The sequence below is a fragment of the Callorhinus ursinus genome, unplaced genomic scaffold, assembly GCF_003265705.2.
Source record: "Callorhinus ursinus isolate GAN/ISIS: 27379988/994484 unplaced genomic scaffold, GSC_fseal_2.0 scaffold27, whole genome shotgun sequence".
NCBI lineage: Eukaryota > Metazoa > Chordata > Mammalia > Carnivora > Otariidae > Callorhinus > Callorhinus ursinus.
This window is the reverse complement of record NW_027397089.1, coordinates 20,764,852-20,785,233: the sequence shown is the minus strand read 5'-3', so window position 1 is coordinate 20,785,233 and position 20,382 is coordinate 20,764,852. Positions and strand designations below refer to the sequence as shown.

Sequence of the window (20,382 nt, the reverse complement as noted above, 5' to 3'; positions counted from 1 at the left end):
TCCAAATAAAGCCAAAATTGCCTGTTGGTGAAATTTAGATAAGGATTTATAAATATCATTGTTATGTTTTAAACTTGGTGAAGTTTAGAAAATTCCTGTATTACTTTTGTGTGTGTATGTGGGGGGGTAGGATAGTTAACTAGAATGGACCCAAAGTAGATTTGGCTGTTTATCAGAACTGACTTACCACTGTCTCCACGTAGGCTAATCTTCTGCTAGAGTTCTCCCAAAGGAACCTCTTCGCTCACTGATGGGGAAGGGAAGGGGGGGTTGTCATTTTAACTTAGAACACATATTTTCATCATTTAATCATTTTGTTGGTGGGAATAAATTGAAAGTTATCCAGCTGGATGTGTCACTTACAAGAACATTACTGAGTAACAAAAGATTTATTCAAATATTTAATTGGAAGGACATACATCTGGAATAACTTTTATTGGAATTCATATAAAAAAGAAAGTAAATCCATTAGAATTAATATCATAAACAGTTGACTTTATCTGGAACCAGAAATGTTAATGAACTGGAGCCTAAAAGTCCTAACCACTTTTCCTTGCAAAAAGCCAGTCATTTTTGAATTTATATGCCAATTATACTTTATTACTTTAGGTAGAGCTTTGTTTTCAGCAAATATTTTAGAGATAGATCACTCAAATTACCTAGTTTGTTTCCTTTCTCCCCTTGTCTTCAAAAACCAAGCAAAAAGAAAGTGGTAGGGGGCATCCGCCTATCTTCAAGACGCTTCAGACATCCTGCTAAGATCCGCGAGTCAGCAGGAAGTCACTGAGTTTGGGCTAGTAGTAACTACACGAATGAAGAGACATCTAGTTTCCTCCTCAGATGTCAACATAGATCCCATTGATCAAATAATCCAGTCTCGAATAACGTCTCCTGCGGAGGGATTCCGAGAACATTCTGCCCAAGAGGACAAGGCCTATGGCTAGGAACAGAACCCCAAAGAGCAGGGTTCCGATGAGGAGCCATTTTTCAAATGGAAGGCCGTCTTGACTTTCTGGAACACTGTTCAGGGAGGAACCACCGGGTCTGGCCTTCCCATTTTCCTGGGAAGCAGTTTTATTCGGAGAAGAATCCACATTTGACGAAAGCAGCGTAGCAGTCGACGAATCCACCGTTGACAAAGAAAGTGTAGCAGGGTTATCATGGGCATCCTCTGTGTTTAAAGTGAGGTTGGAAATTTCTCGGAAGGGTGCCGTTTCTGGGGGGCTTCTCCAGTCCACGGGTGGCTCAGAGACGGTGTTTGAAACGGCTACTGTAGCTAGGCTAGCTTTGGGTTTAACCGCAGCATGGGTCAAAATGGTAGACAGGAGGGCTGTGGGGGGCTGGGACTTGCCCGGGGCTAGGGCTGGAGCTGAGGTGGCCATCTCTGGTTCAGAAGTCACAGAAGGTATCCCGCGAGCATTGGCGGTGGGGGGCGATGCCGGCTTTGGAGGGGCAGAGGTGATCCGCCGAGAGGCAACCGTCCCTGTCGTGGGGAGTGTTGTCACATGTTTAGGTAGCAGAGGAGATATTTTTTGCTCTGAGAAAAACTGTGAACTCTGAGAATGGCCTTCTTCTTTATAAACAGGGAAGGGTGTACTTGCTTGACTGATCTCGAATAGTTTCTCCAAGTGATCTGAGGATCCGACCTTCTGAGAAAATGCATCTCTCCGGAAGCTATCAGTGGGTTTTGAATGACCTGTCACGGGAGCGGGGGTGGGAGTGAGTCCCTGTGAAGACTGGCCACGGAGGAGAGAATCTTCTTGGGTTAACTCTCCGCTTGGCGAGTGAGTTCTGGCCAAAGTTGGAAAATCTGAAAAATGTAAAGAAAATTAAAAGGAGACTTAAATATTTCCATGCTGAGGCAGGTTAAAAAAAAAAAAAAGACAAACGTATCAGCTTGTTCAGTAAATCCCCAAACTGTTGAAACTTGACATTTTGTAGAAACTTGCGCAAAATGGAAAAATACAAATTGCTAAATCAGAATCTGATGACACTGCCTCTCTACCAGATGCTGTGGTTTATTTCTAGAGTGATGGGACAGAGGAGAAATGTGTGGAGGAGGACCAGGCAAATTAAGGAAGAGGTGGGAGGAGCAGAGCAAGGGAGCTAAGAGGAGCTCAGGAGGTTTAGGAACATGGGGACGCGTAGGGGGCCAAGGCCAGGGAAGAGAGCTGGGCCGGGGTGACATGGCAGGAACTGGTGGAGAGAAGGCTCCGTGGGAGACCAGCAATCACCAAGGAGAGACTTCACAGCAAGGGCAGCCCACAGGCGAGGATGGCAACAAAGGCCTCCGGGCAATGAGAAGCCGGCAGAACCGGGGCCATTTGCCTGCCGCAAAGAGGAGGTTGGGCCTGGAGGGAAGGTCTGGTCTCCTCCCAGGGCACAGAGGCCAAGGCAGCAGCAGAAGGCTGATGACATTTTCCAATAATAAAAAACAACAACAAGGTTTTGGCCCCACACTCAGGGGAGCAAGGCAATCTGGGAGATTTAATTTTGACTCTCAAAGATTAACATTTCAGAGCCAATGTCTTAAGTCTGAGGACAATGGAACCAGTATTTGAAATGAGGATGGCCACGGTGCTGACATAAAGAGCAGAAAATCACACCGTTCTGGGGGCTGCTGGGGAGGAACCAGCCTCAGACCCTCCTCAGGGGCAAGAGAGAGTTTAGAATTGTACCCTTAGTCTCACACGCCATTCATCACAGCTCAAACTGGAAAGGGTTTTGGAGCCATCCGGGGCAGGGAACGATTATCTGAATCGCTCTGTATCACTCTGCTACTTGGCTAATCACTTCACTTAGATTTGAACTGCCGCAAACACAAGAAAGGAAGAAAAGGAATTTCTTAATGTTTATTGGTTAGTTCTTCCCTGTTCTCTTTCTCCTTTTCTTCTTCAACTCCTCTCAATGCCAGTTTCTGAACCAGACCCCACTCTCCTCTCTGCTCACAGACAGATCCAGAGACAACCTCAGATTTGTAAATATCTTTGACCGCTCTGTAAGCTTCACACTTCAAAGAGGTCCTTTCGAATTGTCACTTATGGGGGCACCTGGGTGGCTCATTTGGTCAAGCGGCTGACTTTTGACTTTGGCTCAGGTCATGATCTCAGGGTCATGAGATAGAGCCCCACGTCGGGCTCAGTGTGGAGTCGGCTTGAGATTCTCTCTTTCCCTCCCCCTCTGCCCCTCCCCCTGCTTGCCTACATAAGCGTAAATAAATAAAATCTTAAAAAAAAAAAAAGAACTGTCACTTCCTAGTCCATCTAGGACAGGGGTCAGCAAATTATGACCCGAGGGCCAAATCTGGCTTGCCACTTCTCTCTCTTTTTTTATTTTTTTAAGATTTTATTTATTTATTTGAGAGAGAGAGCACAAGCAGGGGTGGGTGGAACAGCAGAGGGAGAGGGAGAAGCAGACTCCCTGCTGAGCAGGGGGCCCGATGCGGGGCTCGGTCCCAGGACTCTGGGATCACGACCCGAGCTGAAGGCAGACTTTTAACTGACTGAGCCACCCAGGCGTCCCTTGCCACTTCTCTTTGTATGGCTTATGAGCCAAGATCTACATTTCTAAATGGCTGACAAAAGTCAAAGAGGATAATATTTTGTGACACACGACAATTACATAAAATTCAAATTTCAGTGTCTGCAAATAAAGCCTCATTGGCATGTAACGGTGCTCATTTGTTTATACATAGGCTGTGGGTACTTCATACTACAAGGACAGAGGTGAATAGGTACAACAGATTGCATATGGCCCATAAAGCCTAAAATACCGGCCTGGAAAGCCTAAAATACTTATCATTTTGCCCTCAACAGAAAATATTTGCAGACACCTGCTTTAGGATATAGTACTTTACTCTAAAATAGAATTTGGAGGATTGAAATGCCTCTCTCCTCCAACAATGCTGAAGGAAAGAGTTTCTGCTGCAGGTTATATACCACATTTGCAGATATAACATCACGAGATAAACAGCATCTCTATTTTTAGGTAGTATCAGATATTTTTTTTTTAAAAAAACAGGACTCAACATATTTCATTTTAAACAAAATTTTTTAAAAAATTTTATTTATTTGAGAGAGAGAGAGAGAGAGAAAGTACGAGGAGGGGGGAGGGGCAGAGGGAGAGGGCAAACAGGGAGTCCGACGTGGGGCTCCATCCCCGGACCCTGAGATCATGACCTGAGCCAAAGGCCGCCACTTAACTTGACTGAGCCACTCAGATACCCCAACATATTTCATCTTAAAGTTAAAAAAAAAAAAGACTAGTTAAGTAAATGCTCTGTGATGTGTATGAACTCAAAACTTAAAGCCATTGACGAAGAATGACCAAAACAGCTGCTTTCTTTCTCAAGATTGCAAGCTCATAAAGAAAGCAAGGCTAGGGCTAGTCCCATTTCTTGGTAAGATTCATCTATTGGCAAAGATCCTAGAACCACACAGGGATTCTCAACACCTGCTCCGTTTACCTCACCCACTGATGTTTGCCATTGGGGTGTGGTGTTTTTCTTGCTCATGTAGAGGTGAGCCAGAGGGGACTGTGAAACAGCCCTGTGCCCTCAATCCCTCTTTTGAGTTTCAGTCTCAAGGGACTTCACGAAATAAAAAACTTAGGGACTGACTATTCCTTGGAAACCAACTGAGCAAACAGACTCCCAGTTTATTCTATCTCTGAATTCCCCTATTCTAATCCTTTGTAGACATGACACACCACGAAGCTGAAAAAAAATTCAATAATGCCAAGTTGCAATGGTTTTGTAGAATGAACAGAGTACGCTGTTATCTTTCAAACTTTTGGTCTGTAAATATTAGCCTATCAGTTATAGGAAATCGAGTTCATCTGGAAACAAACCACCAAACAGGTAGCTATTTAATTTCACTCTAAACAGGAAGCAGATAGTTTATTTTTATGGGGAATCTTAATCCATCAACATGGGCAGATTCATAAATAGAATTACAAACTTAATTTGTAAACATCCTGTAGATTAAAAAGTCAGCGACATTCTATGTCCAGGGTTGGTGCCACTTTGCTCTGAGATAGCAAGCACCCTGCTCTGGGCTGAGGGCTCCCCCTGGTGGCTGATACAGGAACTGTTTGATTCTAATTCCACTTTTATTACCTTCATACCCTCCCTGAAAATGTTTATACACATGCCAAGTTCCCTTTTCTTCCATTTCCACTGGAGAGAATCTTTACCACACACTCCCTCTTTTACACATGCTTTATAGAGCAACGATATTACAGAGTATTATGAAAATTATAAAACAAATTCAACTATAATTTTTATTATATCCTAACGACTATTAACATTTCTGTATACCTTAAAATTTTTTTCATGTAATTGAAAAACAACGGCTGTTTTTCACCTGAAATTTTGTTTATTTATATACCTCAAACTTATTTTTTTTTAATTTTATTTATTTGACAGAGAGAGAGAGCACAAGCAGGGGGAGCAGCAGAGGGAGAGGGAGAAGCCGACTCCCCAGGAGGACCCCAGGATCATGACCTGAGCCGAAGGCAGACGCTTAACCACTGAACCACCCAGGCGCCCCCTCAAACTTATTTTTTAATATCTGCATCATATTCCCTCAAGTGGATCCATTATATTTGACACCCACTCATTCTCTGGCAATTGGACATTTATGCTACTTTTAGTTTTTCACTCTTTAAACTAATTATACAATAAACAGCTTCAAACCAATAGCTTTTTCTTGTTTTGGTGTTGTGTCTTTCGATTTTATGGACGTAGAAATCCTGGAGTAAATTACTTGTAATTTCTTTGACATGGTGCTTTAATGACGAAATAGAAGACAGACATAGGGACGCACATGGAGAGTGGAAGAAGGGACAGAATGAAGAGGCAGTGAGAAGGAATAAGAGAGGCAGAACGTTATGGTCCAGCTTCCATATGATGGGAGTTCCAGAAGGAGAAGAACAAACGTTCCAATCAGTGTCTTGAGCCCTGACCTCTTTGGAGACTAAGACTGGGATATCCATCTCCTGCTAGATACCACCCCTGGCTGTCTAATGCAGTGGTCCAGGTGATCAAAGAGGAACAGCAAGAAGTATCACCACCACCCTGGAGGTCCCAATGTTTTTAGCCAAGCTGATATATATACAGGCACGAAGTGAAGGAGCCATGCAGATCAGGGGCAGCCACTCTGGAGAGGGGGCAGGACAAGACACTGTCCACGTAAAGTAAGGAGGTCTTGAGTGTTTTGAGAAGTCTCATTTGTTCTATGCCTAGTGTTTTTAAAAATCATGATTTCACATTGTACATGTACATTATTTTGTTATTGTACATACAATTGTACATACACTTTAAGTCTTTCTAAGTATATAGTTCAGTGGCATTGAGTATATTCACCTTGCTCTGCAACCATCACCCTCATCCATCTCCAGAACTTTCTTCATCTTGCAGAACTGAAACTTCGCACCCTGTGCAAGTTTTCTTATATTTGGGTTTATATCACTACTTGGGAAGAATTTACACAAATAATTTGTGCTTTATGCTCCTGCTTAAAGGAATGTTTGATACATCTAGTTCATTAACCAAAACTCTGACACAGGCTCACCCAGAGGACAGAGCAGAGTCTGTGCCCAGGCACCCTGGGTAGTTCATTCCCCAAAGTACCTCACACATAATACAGTCAAGAGAGGACCCTTGAGGGGTGCCTGGGTGGCTCAGTTAAGTGACCGACTCTTGATTTCGGCTCAGGTCATGCTCTCAGGGTCCTAGAATTGAGCCCCATGTCAGGTTCCACTCTTAACACGGAGTCTGCTGTCTCTCTCTCCCTCTGCTTCTCCCCTTGTTCTCTCTCTCTCTCTCTCTCTCTCTCAAATAAATAAATCTTCAAAAAGAGAGAGAGAGAACCCTTGATTGCAGTCCCCCTCCCAACCCTAAAACCAGTCTCCTCAAACCTTCTCCAGCTCAGTAGATGTTGCCAACATCCATGTAGACGCTCAAGCTAGGCCTCAACTCGAATGCTTCTCTCTTCCCTGTTGTCACCCCCCACCCCACACCATCGGCAAGTCCTGTCAGTTCTACCTCTGAAATGGCCATAGTTTTACTTCTCTCCACCTCATTTGCTACCTCCCTGGTCCACAATGCCATGGCCTTTCACTGGGATCTCGCCCCACCTCCTACCCAGTCTTCCCACCTGCCTCTCCTGCCGCTGCATTTTTGTCCAACCCCAGCTGAGCAGTCCCAGTGAGCTTTGCGAAATTACCTTGAAAACACCACATTACATGCCTGCTCAAAAACTCCCAACGGCCTCCTGTTAAGCACCTAAGATAAGAACTTCCTACTCTGGCTTCCAAAACGTTATGTGATCTCCCTGCTTTTCAAACTTCTTGCATATCACTCTTTATATGGTTCACTATGAGTCAGCCAGCTGGGACTGAAGTGTTTATTCTTCAATACTTCAAAACTATTCTGCCCCAGGATATTGGAACGGACTATTTCCTCTGCCTGAGGTTCTTCTCAGATCTCACATCTGACTTCTTACTGTTCAGATCTCAGTCGAGGGGTTACTTCTTCACAGATGCTTCCTCTGATCACCTAATCAAGATAGTCCACTCAGTGATCATCTATTACATTGTCTTTGCTCATCCGCATAGCACTTGTGACTATATTTTTCTTGATTACTTACTTATGGTGATTATTATCTCTCCTAAAACATAAATTCCAGAGGTAAGGACCTTGTTTTTCATGTTTAGTGTTATATTTTTGTGTCCTTAAGGCGGAAAAAATGTTTGGCACCTAGGAGATGCCAAGTAACATTTGTTGTTTATTGAGTAAATGAACATATAGAATATTATTAATCATCAAGGGTATAATGACAAAAACTTTCTAAAACTTAAGTAAAAGGAAACTTGATACCAAAAGCATTTCATCCTGAAAAACTAACAAGCCAAAATCTCACCAAGACATATCTGAATAATTATATTATTTTTCAGTTGTTTATTTTCTGTATTCTGAACAAATATGTTTAGTATGGAGACTATATTTCCAATGCCTTGCACAGAATTTGGCATATGGTAGATGCACAGTAAATACTTCTTGAATGAACTTCCCTCCAGGTCTGGATAATAAAATCCAGTGTTTGATTTCAGCTAATGTTATTATAAAATAATTGGAAAGTAAAGACAAACATACTGGAATTTTATCTCAGGAAGGTAAAAACAAAAGCTACACAACACAAAATACTATCATTTGGAGATCTTTCGTTGGAAAAAAGATGGTTGATTTAATAAACTGAACTTTAAATTGTGAGAGTTTTTCAATGTGCCTCTGTATTTATGACCACTTTTGGTAGTTTTACTTAGACTCTTTTGTAGAAAATATTTCACATGAACCACATCCTTAAATAATTCCAATCACCAAAGAAAAAGAACAATGTTATTCTTACCTCTAATTATCCTGTAACTCATAAGTCCCTTTGCTAGTTTCAGTGGACAAGCTTCCTCGCTGGGACAGAAAAAAAGGTAGCAGTTGGGTTGTCTAGCTGTTTTTCGAGTGTCGAAGATCATCAAGTTACATGCTTTGTCTCCTGCAATGAAAGGCTTCGTAAGCATTATACTGAAATAGGAGACTTTAAAGAGTAGGCAATGATTTATTCTACTATCCAACACAAACACCTTCCTTCACATTGTTCATTTGCTGGCTGACCGCTGACTCATTTCCTCTTCCTTAGTCACGTAAAGCAATTTGTAAAGACCTTGGGTTTAAACATCTGAATTAAGGTAATTCTGGCAAAACCAACTTTAGGTAGTATGTTTAATTCTTTTTTTAAAATAATACATTTAACTCTTTAGATAAGCCTTCCATTTGCTAAAATATCCATGGAAACATCCACAGAAATACTGACTTCACAATCTTTACACAACCCACAACTGAGTTGGGACTTAAGAAATTGATCTAACTGGGGCGCCTGGGTGGCTCAGTTGGTTAAGCGACTGCCTTCGGCTCAGGTCATGATCCTGGAGTCTCGGGATCTAGTCCCGCATCGAGCTCCCTGCTCAGCGGGGAGTCTGCTTCTCCCTCTGACCCTCTTCCCTCTCGTGCTCTCTATCTCTCATTCTCTCTCTCTCTCAAATAAATAAATAAAATCTTAAAAAAAAAAAAAGAAATTGATCTAACCTAATGATTTCATCTATCTCTTGTATCCAGAAGGCAGACACCTATCCCAGACACCTATGAAGCCACCTACCCGACTTTCTTGGGTAGAATTACTAAATTCAGCATCATCCTATTATGCCTCCTTCCACAAAGGGTCTGAGTAGTGTATGGAATACAAAGTCCATTTTTTACTTTTATCAGTACAATTCTTCTTTTGATTTTTTTTCTTCACATTTCTACTCTTCCTTTTCTCTGCTTTTCCATTTTCCTTCCTTTCTGGCTTTTCACTCTTAGCTTTTATTTCTGACTTCTTTTTCTCTTCCTCTTCCGCCCAATAGAAGTTATGCTTTCTATTCATTATGGCCTAGAGTTGGCTTTGGCCTCAGTCTAGTACAGTCTCACTTCTTGGCCAGTGACCCTTGAGGGATCAGTATACCCCTGGTCAGGATGAAGGTTAAGAGGCATATAGGCTAATTATTAAAAATGCATGCTCTTTCTCACCATACACACACACACACACACACACGTGTTAACTAACCTTGTTGTGGTATCATTTCATAATACATACATGCATCAAATCATCACACTGTATATCTTTAGTTTATACAATATTATATGCCCAATATATCTCAGGAAAGCTGTGGGAAGAAACCCTGCATAACTGGCCATCAGTACCACATCTTCAAATCAGGCCACGGTTAGGATCAACCTTGACTCCCTCATTTGGAAATAAGACTCAGTGAGCGTCTGTGGGGACCTGATCATGTTGGCTCTCCAACACTCAGGCAACAACTTTAGCTTTTCCTTTCTCAGCAATGGGATAATTCTGCAATACCATTTTTTGGGGGGCACATAGGTAAAGGGGAGGGTCCATAGTTGTATGCAAAATCTTGTGTCCTTTGTACTTCTGGGCATTCTTCTGGCGTCTGTGACTCCAAGCAAATTATCAAAGTGCTTTTTTGAACCCTAAGCAGTTAAAGGCCATTGCTCAATAAATGAGGAAAAAGTCTGAGATCCATTAAATGAGACCCACAATTACCTCTGCTTACAGTAAAGCAGTAACAGTAATTTTGCTTGTACAATAAAGCAGCAAACCCCCATTTCTTACTAAACACCCATTATGGAACTGAAAAGCAAAGCAAGGTTTCCTGTTTTGCCAGCAGACACCCACACAGCATTCAGTCCTGTTTGCAGATGATTTTCTATTTCACATAAATGTTGATAACATTTAAAGAAAAACCGGAAATTTAAATTAAATCTCTGTAATTTCCATAAATCAGTCTATAAAGAATGTCCAAAAGCACACTGCCAAGTGTGAGACGACCACTGAAGGGTTTTTTTTTTTTTTTTGGTCCTCCTGACATCAAATAAATATGTGGTATTGTTTCCACACTAATTCTCCAATTCTCTGATTCTCTGACACCACCTATCTTACAACTCAATTCAATTCTTACGCTAACTACCTGAAGTTATCATGAGACTCCATAGGTTTAAGGGCTCAGTCCCATAAGACTGTCCTCACTTAAGATGCCAGTCAAAAGTATCCGGTCCTAGGGAGACCCCTAGGTGGCTCAGTTGCTTAAGCGTCTGTAGGCTCAGGTCATGAACTCAGAGTCCTAGGATTGAGCCCTGTGGGGGCTCCCTACTCAGCAGGGAGTCTGTTTCTCCCTCTCCCATGGCTTGTGTGCTCTCTGTTTCTCTCAAATACTACTACTACTAATAATAACAATAATAATAATAATAAATATCAGGTCCTAGGTTACTCACACTTCTGCCCAGTGTGGCTATAAATTCAGGTTCCCACAACCCCTTACCTCAGGTTTGATAATTTGTTAGAACTACTCACAGAACTCAGGAAAAAGCTATACTTACTATTACATTTTGTTGTAAAAGACAGAAATGAACAGCCAGATGAAGGGTAGAACGGGCAAGATCTGGAAGTGTCCTGACTGCAGGAGCTTCTGTCCTAGGGGAGCTGGAGTGCACAACCCTCCTGGACACATGGATGTGTTCGCCAACTTGGAAGCTGCCTAAAACTATGGTTTCAGAATTTTTATGGAGATTTCATTATGTGGGCATAACTGACTAAATCATTGGCCGTTGGTGACTGAATTCAATCTCCAGGCCCTCTTTTTTACTTGGAGGTGGGGGTGGGGCTGAAAGTTCCAAACTTCTAAACAAGGCTTGGTCTCTCTCGAGCCCAGTACCCACCCTGTAGCTATCTAGGGAGCCACCAAGAGTCATCTCATTAGCACAAACTCAGGTGTGGTTGAAAAGGGCTCATAATGAGTAACGAAAGAAGCTCCTCTGCTTAGGAAATTGCAAGGTTTTTAGGAGCTCCGTGCCAGGAACCAAGAACAAAGATTATATGCATACATTTCATACCACACCTATTATAGAAAGAAAAGAAACTAAAGATATAAGAGAAAACACATGATTTGGTCGGCTGATAAGTGAGGTTAAGAACCATTAGTCCAGTGTTCACCAGCTCTTCTAAGCCCCTTGATGGCAAGACCCTGTCCATCTCATTCATTGTTTTGTCTCCAGCACCTGCCAAGGCATCTGGTGCTCAATAAATTTTGTGTGTGTTTTCTCGTTGTTATTGTTTGTTCATTTATTTTCATTTACGGAGTTAGAACAGGATCATAAACACCTGAAAAATAATCACTGTTTCACTGTTTCTTTTTCAGGTCATAGGTCTGAAACTTGAAATATGCAAAGGTATGGTTCAAACCTGTGGGCCTCAGTTTCCTTCTGTGTCACGTGAATGGGTCAGACCAAACAATTTCCCATGTCCCGTAAGGATTTTTGTTTCTAAGGTATTGGAAACCTCTTAGATACCTATTAGCACATAACACCAGTGGTTCTCAGCCTTTTTTCTAACCAGACACCTGTGATATACACACACACTCATTAGTAACTTTGCCTCAGCTTAGGGGAGGAGAGGACACACTTGTGGAACATTCTCCCAGTGGTTTTGTTACCCACATTTCTACCCCACTGAGAATCACGAGGATAATCTACGCAGTCACATCAACCAGCTACCATCAGTGTCACAAAACACTTGGCATAAAGAGCTGCCAAGAGACTATTACTTACCTGTTATGTTTTTTGTTGAACAGCAAGAATTAATGCAGTCTTCCTGAGTTAATGTATGTATGGGTTCATTGCCTCTAATTCCCTTAGAAAGAGATGATTGGATGTCAATGACAACATCTTCTAAACTCTTGGTAGGGCAATTCTGACTGGTCGACTGCCTTAGTGTCAGGAAACAAATTATTACACAAGTGTAAGTCAAGCTCCATTTGTCCCTAAAGAACATTTTAAAATTTCAGTTTAGTCTTAGTCTTCAAAGGTCAAGGATAATCCTCCCTCTGGTCTGAGTTTGCTTCAAGAAGTTTGTACAGATCGTGGAATTTCTCTCTAGAACAAAAATAAAACATCTGCAATGAGTTTTGTTTCTTTTAATAAATCTAGCAAAGATACAGTTCATGTCCTTCAAGTCAATGTATACAATTCATGATTTTAAAACAGAAATAAACAAGCATTTTTTATGTTTCACTTTTAATAGATCAAGACAACCTTTCATTAAAAACTTGGTAAAGAGGGGCGCCTGGGGGCTCAGTTGGTTGAGCATCCAACTCTTGATTTCAGTTCAGGTCATGATCTCAAGGTCATGGGATCAAGCCCCGTGTCAGGCTCCGTGCTCGGCAGAGAGTCTGCTTGAGATTCTCTCTCCCTCTCTCCCTCTGCCCCTGCCCCCTGTGCACTGTCTCTCTAAAATAAATAAATACATCTTAGGAAAAAAGCTTGGTAAAGAACTAATTAGCACAAACACATATACTGTCCCATCAATGCTTAAAAGCTGAGCAGTGTCTATGATGGAAGAGTTATAAACAGCAGGCCTGCCCCCAAATTCTAGAATTCTTTCTCTTCTTGCTTCTCCTAACCAGGAGGGGACGGGACACAAAATTTCTAGTCACTGATAAAGCAGCGATAATACGCTTGACCATGGTTTGTTTCTTGGTAATAATAAGTACCATTTTTAAATCACCTACTAGGTGGTAGGCAATGTGCTATGAAATATACATATATTGTCCTATTTAATCCTTATACCAGTCCTGCAAAAAAAGGTATTATTTTCCTCATTTATAGATGAGGAAACTGGGGCTGTCTTTCTTGATGCTGCCTCTCCTTAGGTATCAAACCAGAGACAGGTAACTCTAATAATTGAATTCTAACAGTTAGCTGGTCAGTAGAGGGAACTCATTCATTTCCAGAATACAAATTGTTCACTGAATGATAGTCTAGAGCAGAATTACTACCTCTGTGGGGCACCTGGGTGGCTCAGTCAGTTAAGCAAGCGAGTCTTATTTCGGCTCAGGTCATGATCTCAGGGTTGTAAGATCGAGCCCCATGGGATTCTCCCTCTCCCTCTCCCTCTGCCCCCCTCCCCTGCTCACAAACAAGCACTCTCTCTCTCTCTTAAAAAAAAGAAAGAATTACTGCTTCTTGAATCTTCTTCTTCCTTTTTTTTTTTGGTCATGAATCCAACCCCTTTGATAGTCTGGTGAAGCTTAGAAGCTTAGGATCTTTTTGGAGAGACATGCTTTAAAATACAAATTTTAAATATATATGATTACAAAGGGAGCCAGTTATATGAAATATAATTATCAAATTAGTTTTTAAAATATGCCTACAAAACTCTGATGTAAAATAGCAAAGAAAATTCAAATAAATGGAGAGATGATCCGTGTTTGATATTAAGATATCCATTCTTCCCAACTTGATCTATAGATTCAGTGTAATCTCAATAAAGTTCCCAGCAAGTTATTTTGGGAATCTCAACAATTTTAATTTTGATTTTTTTTAAAGATATATTTATTTGATAGAGAGAGAACACATGTTGGGGGGGCAAGTAGAGGGAGAAGGAGAGGCGTAATTTCAAGCAGACTCCCCACTGAGCATGGAGCTGGATGCAGGGCTCAATCTCACGACCCTGACATCATGACCTGAGCCAAAATCAAGAGTCAGACACTTAATCAACTGAGCCACCCAGGCATGACTTAAAGTGTTGATTTTAAAGTTTACATGGAAATGCAGAAAGGCCCAGAACGGCCAACACAATACTGAAGAAGAACAAAGTTGGAGAATTCACACTACCTAACTTCAGTACTTGGTATATAAGTTACAGTAATCAAGACAGTGTGGTTCTGCCAAAAGAACAAACAGAAAAATAGAACAGAATAATAAGCCCAGAAATAGACCCACACAAATTCAGTCAACTGATGTTTAACAAAAGAGCAAAGGCAATTCAATAGAGAAAGGATAGCCTTCTCAAAAATACTACTAGAACCCATATGCAAAAAGATAAATCTAGATACAAACCTTCCATCATTTATAAAAATTAACTCAAAATGTATCATAGGCCTAAATATAAAATGCAAAACTATAAAACTCCTAGAGGAGCACCTGGCTGACTCAGTTGGTAGAGCATGTGACTCTTGATCTCAGGGGGTTGTGAGTTTGAGCCCCACGTTGGGTGTAGAGATTCCTTAAAAATAAAATCTTTAAAATAAGAAAGAAACCTCCTAGAATATAACATAGGAGAAAATCTTTGTGAACTTAGATTAAGCAATGAGTTTTTAGATATAATACCTAAAGCACAATCCACTAAAGAAAAAAATTGGTAGGTCGGATTTCATTAAAATTAAAACTTCTGCTCTGCCCAAGACACTAAGAAAATAAAAAAGATAAGCCTCAGACTGGGAGAAATATTTGCAAAACACATATCTGATAAAGGACAAGTAGGTAAAATATACAAAGAACTCTTAAAACTCAGAAAACAACCCAATAAAAAATGGGCAAAGTATCTGAACAGACACCACACCAAAGGAGATATACAGATGATAAATAAGCAAATGAAAAGGTGCTCAACATCATAGTCATCAGAGAGCTGCAAATTAAAACAATGAGATACCACTCTACACCTATTGGAATGACTAAAATCCAGAAAACAGACAATACCAAATCTTACGAAAATCTATATACAAATGTTTATAGTAACTTTATACATCATGGCCAAAAACTGGAAATGACCAAGATGTTCCTTCAATAGGTGAATGGATAAACAAAATGTGGTATATCCATACAGTAGAGTATTATTCAGTAGTAAAAAGAAATGAGCTATCAAGCCACAAAAGGACATAGACGAAACATAACTGCATATTGCTAAGTGAAAGAAGCCAGTCTGAAATGTATGACTCCTTGTCAACTATATGACATTCTGGAAAAGGCAAAACTATATCAACAGTAAAAATATTAGCGGTTGCTAGGCAGAGGAAGGGAGGGATGAATAGGTGGAGCACAGGGGATTTTTATAGTGAGGTTATTCTATAGGCTACTGTAATGGTTGTTACATGTCTTTACATTTGTCAAAACCCACATAATTGTACAATACAAAGAGTCCCTAATATTGGGGGACCTCACTGGCTCAGTTCGTGGAGCATGCAACTCTTGATCTCAGGGTTGTAAGTTTGAGCCTGACATTGGGTGTAGAGATAACTTAAAAATAAAATCTTAAAAAAAAAAAAAAGAGTGATCTCTAATATAAACAAATAGATGTTAGTAAAAAAAAATTAAAAAGCAAAAAAACAAACATATATTACCCATATACAGTAACAGTCCAAGTCCAATATCGTCCTTACTATTGTGTCCAATTCTTATAAACAGTTAAATAAGTAACATTTATGTTTCTCAAGTGCCAGTCTCTATACTAAGCACTTTACATGTGTCATGTCACCTAATCCTTACAAGAATCCTGAGATAGATTCCCAATCCTTATGAGATAGATCCCATTATTAACCCCATTTTCAGGAGTGCCTGGGTGGTTCAGTTGCTTAGGCTGCTGCCTTCAGTTCAGATCACGATCCCAGGTCCTGGGATTGAGCCCCGAATCAGTCTCCCCGCTCAGTCTGGCTCTCCTCTCCCTCCCTCGCCCCTCATGCTCTCTCTCAAATACATAAAATCTTTACTTATTTATTTATTTTTTAAAGATTTTATTTATTTATTTGACAGAGAGAGACACAGTGAAAGAGGGGAACACAAGCAGGGGGACTGGGAGAGGGAGAAGCAGGCTCCCCACCGAGCAGGGAGCCCAATGCAGGGCTCGATCCCAGGACCCTGCAATCATGACCTGAGCCGAAGGCAGACACCCAACGACTGAGCCACCCAGGCGCCCCTCAAATACATAAAATCTTTAAAAAAAATTAGTCCCATTCTCAGTCAAAATAGAAACAATCGTGGGATATGTGTTTATTTTTTTTTTAAGATTTTTATTTATTTGACCAAGACAGACACAGAGAGAGAGGGAACACAAGCAGGGGGAGTGGGAGAGGGAGAAATGGGCTTCCAGCCAAGCAGGGAGCAGGGAGCCCGGTGTGGGGTTCAATCCCAGGACCCTGGGACCATGACCTGAGCTGAAGGCAGACGCTTAACGAACTGAGCCACCCAGGCGCCCCTTTCTGCTTCTTTATTAACCTAGTGAATAACAAGTGGTACATCTAATAACTGCCATAATGTTGAATATTTTATTATTTATTTATTTATTTATTTGAGAGAGAGAGAGAGAGAAAGAGAGAGCCCACGTGGGGGGAAAAGCAGAGGGAAAGGGACAAGCAGACTCCACCTGAGCACGGAGCCCCATGGGGCTTGATCTCACAACCTTGAGATCATGACCTGAGCTGAAATCAAGAGTCAGAGGCCCGACAGACCGAACCACCCAGGTGCCCCTAATAAACCACCATAATTTTGAAGGATTGTTAAATATACAGGATACTTGAGATCCATGTAATAAGTAATATGATATTAAAACACGTGTGATTCCTGCTGGTGGCAAATTACAGCTGCCTCTATCTAGTTCTATGGCTTTTGACTAGCGCCTCTTAGAGGTCATGTTCCATTTCAGTTCAAGGCTACTAAAATAATAAATGTTCCCACTGAAGTTCTCAGATTTTTTGAATACTATCCCGAGCTTCCCCAGGTTAAGAATCCTAGCATAGGGCCCCTGGGTGGCTCAGTCAGTTAAGTGTCTGCCTTCAGCTCAGGTCATGATCCCAGGGTCCTGGGATCAAGCCCCATATCCGGCTCTGTGCTCAGCGGGGAGTCTGCTTCTCTCTCTCTACCCCTGTTTGTGTTCCCTCTCTCGCTGTATCTCTCTCTGTATCAAATAAATAAATAAAAAACCTTAAAAAAAAAGAATCCTGGCACAAGTTATCTTCTTATGCTGTCACATTTCCCAAGTCTTTTTTCTAGCCATCGAGAAAACCAAACAGGAACGAAAGAGGAAAACTAGGCCCGTACTTTACTTTGAATGGATTCTGACAGAATCTTTCCTGGAGTTCTTGCAGAGAAGCCGAACTAAGCAAGGGGATGGCGTAGGTATTGTGCTTTCTGTACGCAGCACCTTTTTGGCACCTGGACTGCAAGAAGTCCTGAAGAGTTTTTCTCGCTCAAGATGCTCAACAACTGTTAGGTAAAGTAATTCTTCTAATCATTATTACTTAAGGCCTTAAAGGTCCACAGCCAAGTTGAATTCCATTGAAAGGTAGGGGGGAAAGGATACAGGTGGGAGCGAGAGGAAGCACCTGAGCTTTAACGCCTGCTTACTACCGTCACTAAAACGCACTTGTATACAACTGTGCCAAATACTGGAAATCATTTTCTTTCCCTTCCTTTGAGGAAATGCATGTCGCTTACGGAGCGTTCTTCAGCCTCTCCTGATGACTACGCGGAGCCAGCGCCGTTTATGACAGGTCCTGTTGCGCGAGGCTGGAGATCCCCTCTGGGGGTCCGCAGCCCCACCAACACCCGGGCCAGCCCTTCCTCGCCCCAGTCCGGGTCTTGGCGCTCTGGGAGAGGTAGAGGGGAGCGCCAGGAAAGGACGGTGGGGGCGGGGGGCTCGCTCTCAGCGGTCCGCCTGGAGGGGAAGGCGGCGACGCCTTTACCTGGCAGCGACAGGCCCCGGGGGCCCCGGTGTCCTACCCGGGCGAGGGGACAGCCCCGGCGCGCTCGCGGGCCAGGAGCGGCAGATCCGCGCGCGGGTCTCGGCGAGGACCGCAGGGATGCTCCGCAGCTCCCGCCTGCCCGCGGGTCGTGTGCTTAGCCAGTTCCTGCTTCCGTTGCGGCGACCGAAAGTTGGCCGGGGAGGGCACATTCCTGCCCTGCAACCCGGAGCTGCTTCCGCGCCACTGGGAGCGCGGTCCCCCGGGAGCCCCTCCCTGCGGTGGCTCCCGGCACCCCGCGACCGCGCTGAGCCCCAGACTGCGCCGGCTGCTGCCCCCCACCTCCGGTCCCGCAGCTTCCTCATGCGGGGGGCGTGCGCGCGACCCGCGGGGGTGTCCGCAGGTCTGCAGTGGCGCCTTCTCGTCCGCAGAACGCGTGATCACACCAGAGGAAAGTCAAACATTACAAAACGTGTGCACTGCAGGCTGCCTCTCCCGGCTGTGTCCTGGTCCAGTTCCCCTTCGCAGAGCCACCTCTGAGCGCAGTTTCTCCACTTAGGAGTTCACAGGGATTTCTGTCTGGGGCCTGGTTATGGGAATTCTGTTTCGATTACTCCAGGCATGCAGGGTCCTCAATTAGAGTTGGCAGTTCTCCAGTTAAACGTCCTTTAAGTTCAGCCTCAGCGAAGGCATCCGGATTCCTCCCGGATTTACTGTTTATAGGTACAGATAACAGTGAAAATAATGGTGTCTGCTATAGTTATTAAAACGTACCCCCTGACATTTAGCATAGTACCTGGCATGTAATAGGTACTCAATAAATATTTAACTAAAATGTATTTGTTGAGTGAACGAATGGAAAGGAACTACTCGAGCATAGGTTGTAGAAGTGTGTTTCTAAATCCATGCTCGTTCACTCCCACCTCTGTATAAGTGCAAACAGATGCAACTTTACCAAACCACTGATAATTAACTCGCAAAAGGTCTAAACCTTAGGCAACATCTCTACCTGCTCCCTGTGGAAGAGCTTTCAAACCTAAAGCATTAAGCCATTATAACTTTTTATTCTAGGCCTGATGCAGCCGTTCTGGTTTTAACCAATAGCTATTAGAACCAATAGCTATATGTTGACTGAGAATACATGTGAACAAAGGTCCTTTGAATGAAATTAACTCTACCAGTTGTATCCAGAGGATGACCTACTCTTGAATTACAAAAATGTTGCAAATATTTGGTTTCAAAGAGTTACTTACCATGGGCTCCTGGGTGGCTCAGTGGTTAGGCGTCTGCCTTTCTGCTGGGGTCAAAATCCCAGGATCCTGGGATGCACCCCCCATCCTGCTCAGCTGGGAGTTGGCCTCTCCCTCTCCCTTTCCCGGTTCCGCTCGCTCCCTGCTTGTGCTCTCTCGATCTTTCTCTGTCAAATAAATAAATAAAATCTTTAAAAAAAAGTTACCGAAGTAAACTCCAGAGTGATTTCGCATTGGAGTAATTTCGCTGTTGCAGCAAAAAACTGATGTAAACAGTACATTTTATCTCTGCAGATAATATACTTGAGGGTGTAGGTAGGGAAAGGTCACATGCTTTGTGTCCCTTCACAGGATAGTCCCTGCTAGTCACTAAGTAGAACTTTCCTTCACTTAGAAGTTTCAGATTTAGGGTTTTAAACAATGAACCTGTTATTGTTGAAGTGACATATTCTTTTTTTCAGTTATGACACTGAACAGAGGACACTGCTGAAAATAATGAAAAAAATTTTTCTACTGACATGAACTGTGTTCAAGTTATAAAAAAAATCTCTTTTCATCTCATTGCCTGAAAAGATTCTTGATCCTCTTCTCCTGATACCATTTATGTGGAGGCAGATTTTTTAAAATGCATTTTATTCAGAAAACATGTATTAAACACGTGCAGGGGGAATGAAAGACCCATAAGACATTGGAGCTACCTTCAAGATGCTTATAGTGTAGAAGACAGACAATCAAATCAATTATTGTGTAAAGAATTAATGTAATGCTAGAAGATGCTAAGGAACCTCAAAAAGGGACGTATAATCTGGACTTCTGGGAGAAAATGAAAAATTTAATATTTTTTAAAAGATTTTATTTTTTTAGAGCAGTTTTAGGTTCACAATAAAATTGACAAGAAGGTTCCCATATACCTCTTGCCCCCACACATGCACAGCCTTCCCCATTAACATCCTCCATCAGACAGGTATATTTCTTGCAACTAATGACCCTACGCTGACATATTATAATTACA

At 42.2% G+C, this 20,382-nt stretch overlaps 1 protein-coding gene across 3 annotated transcripts; it reads right to left on the bottom strand.

The window, feature by feature from the left end:
- Nucleotides 1-370: 370 nt before the first annotated feature.
- Nucleotides 371-18,425, bottom strand: MANSC1 (MANSC domain containing 1). Of its 3 annotated transcripts, none has more exons than XM_025879949.2 (4): nucleotides 18,161-18,425; nucleotides 12,218-12,541; nucleotides 8,409-8,549; nucleotides 371-1,810 (listed from the first exon to the last, which is right to left on the bottom strand). In XM_025879949.2, exons 2-4 carry the CDS (start codon nucleotides 12,438-12,440, stop codon nucleotides 837-839), a joined length of 1,338 nt encoding a protein of 445 aa, XP_025735734.2. In that variant the 5' UTR covers nucleotides 12,441-12,541; nucleotides 18,161-18,425; the 3' UTR covers nucleotides 371-836. The 3 variants fall into 3 exon arrangements, with proteins under 3 accessions (XP_025735734.2, XP_025735733.2, XP_073734056.1); XM_025879948.2 differs by having other exon boundaries at nucleotides 18,124-18,424; XM_073877955.1 differs by lacking the exon at nucleotides 18,161-18,425 and having other exon boundaries at nucleotides 8,409-8,546; nucleotides 12,214-12,353.
- Nucleotides 18,426-20,382: the final 1,957 nt, after the last annotated feature.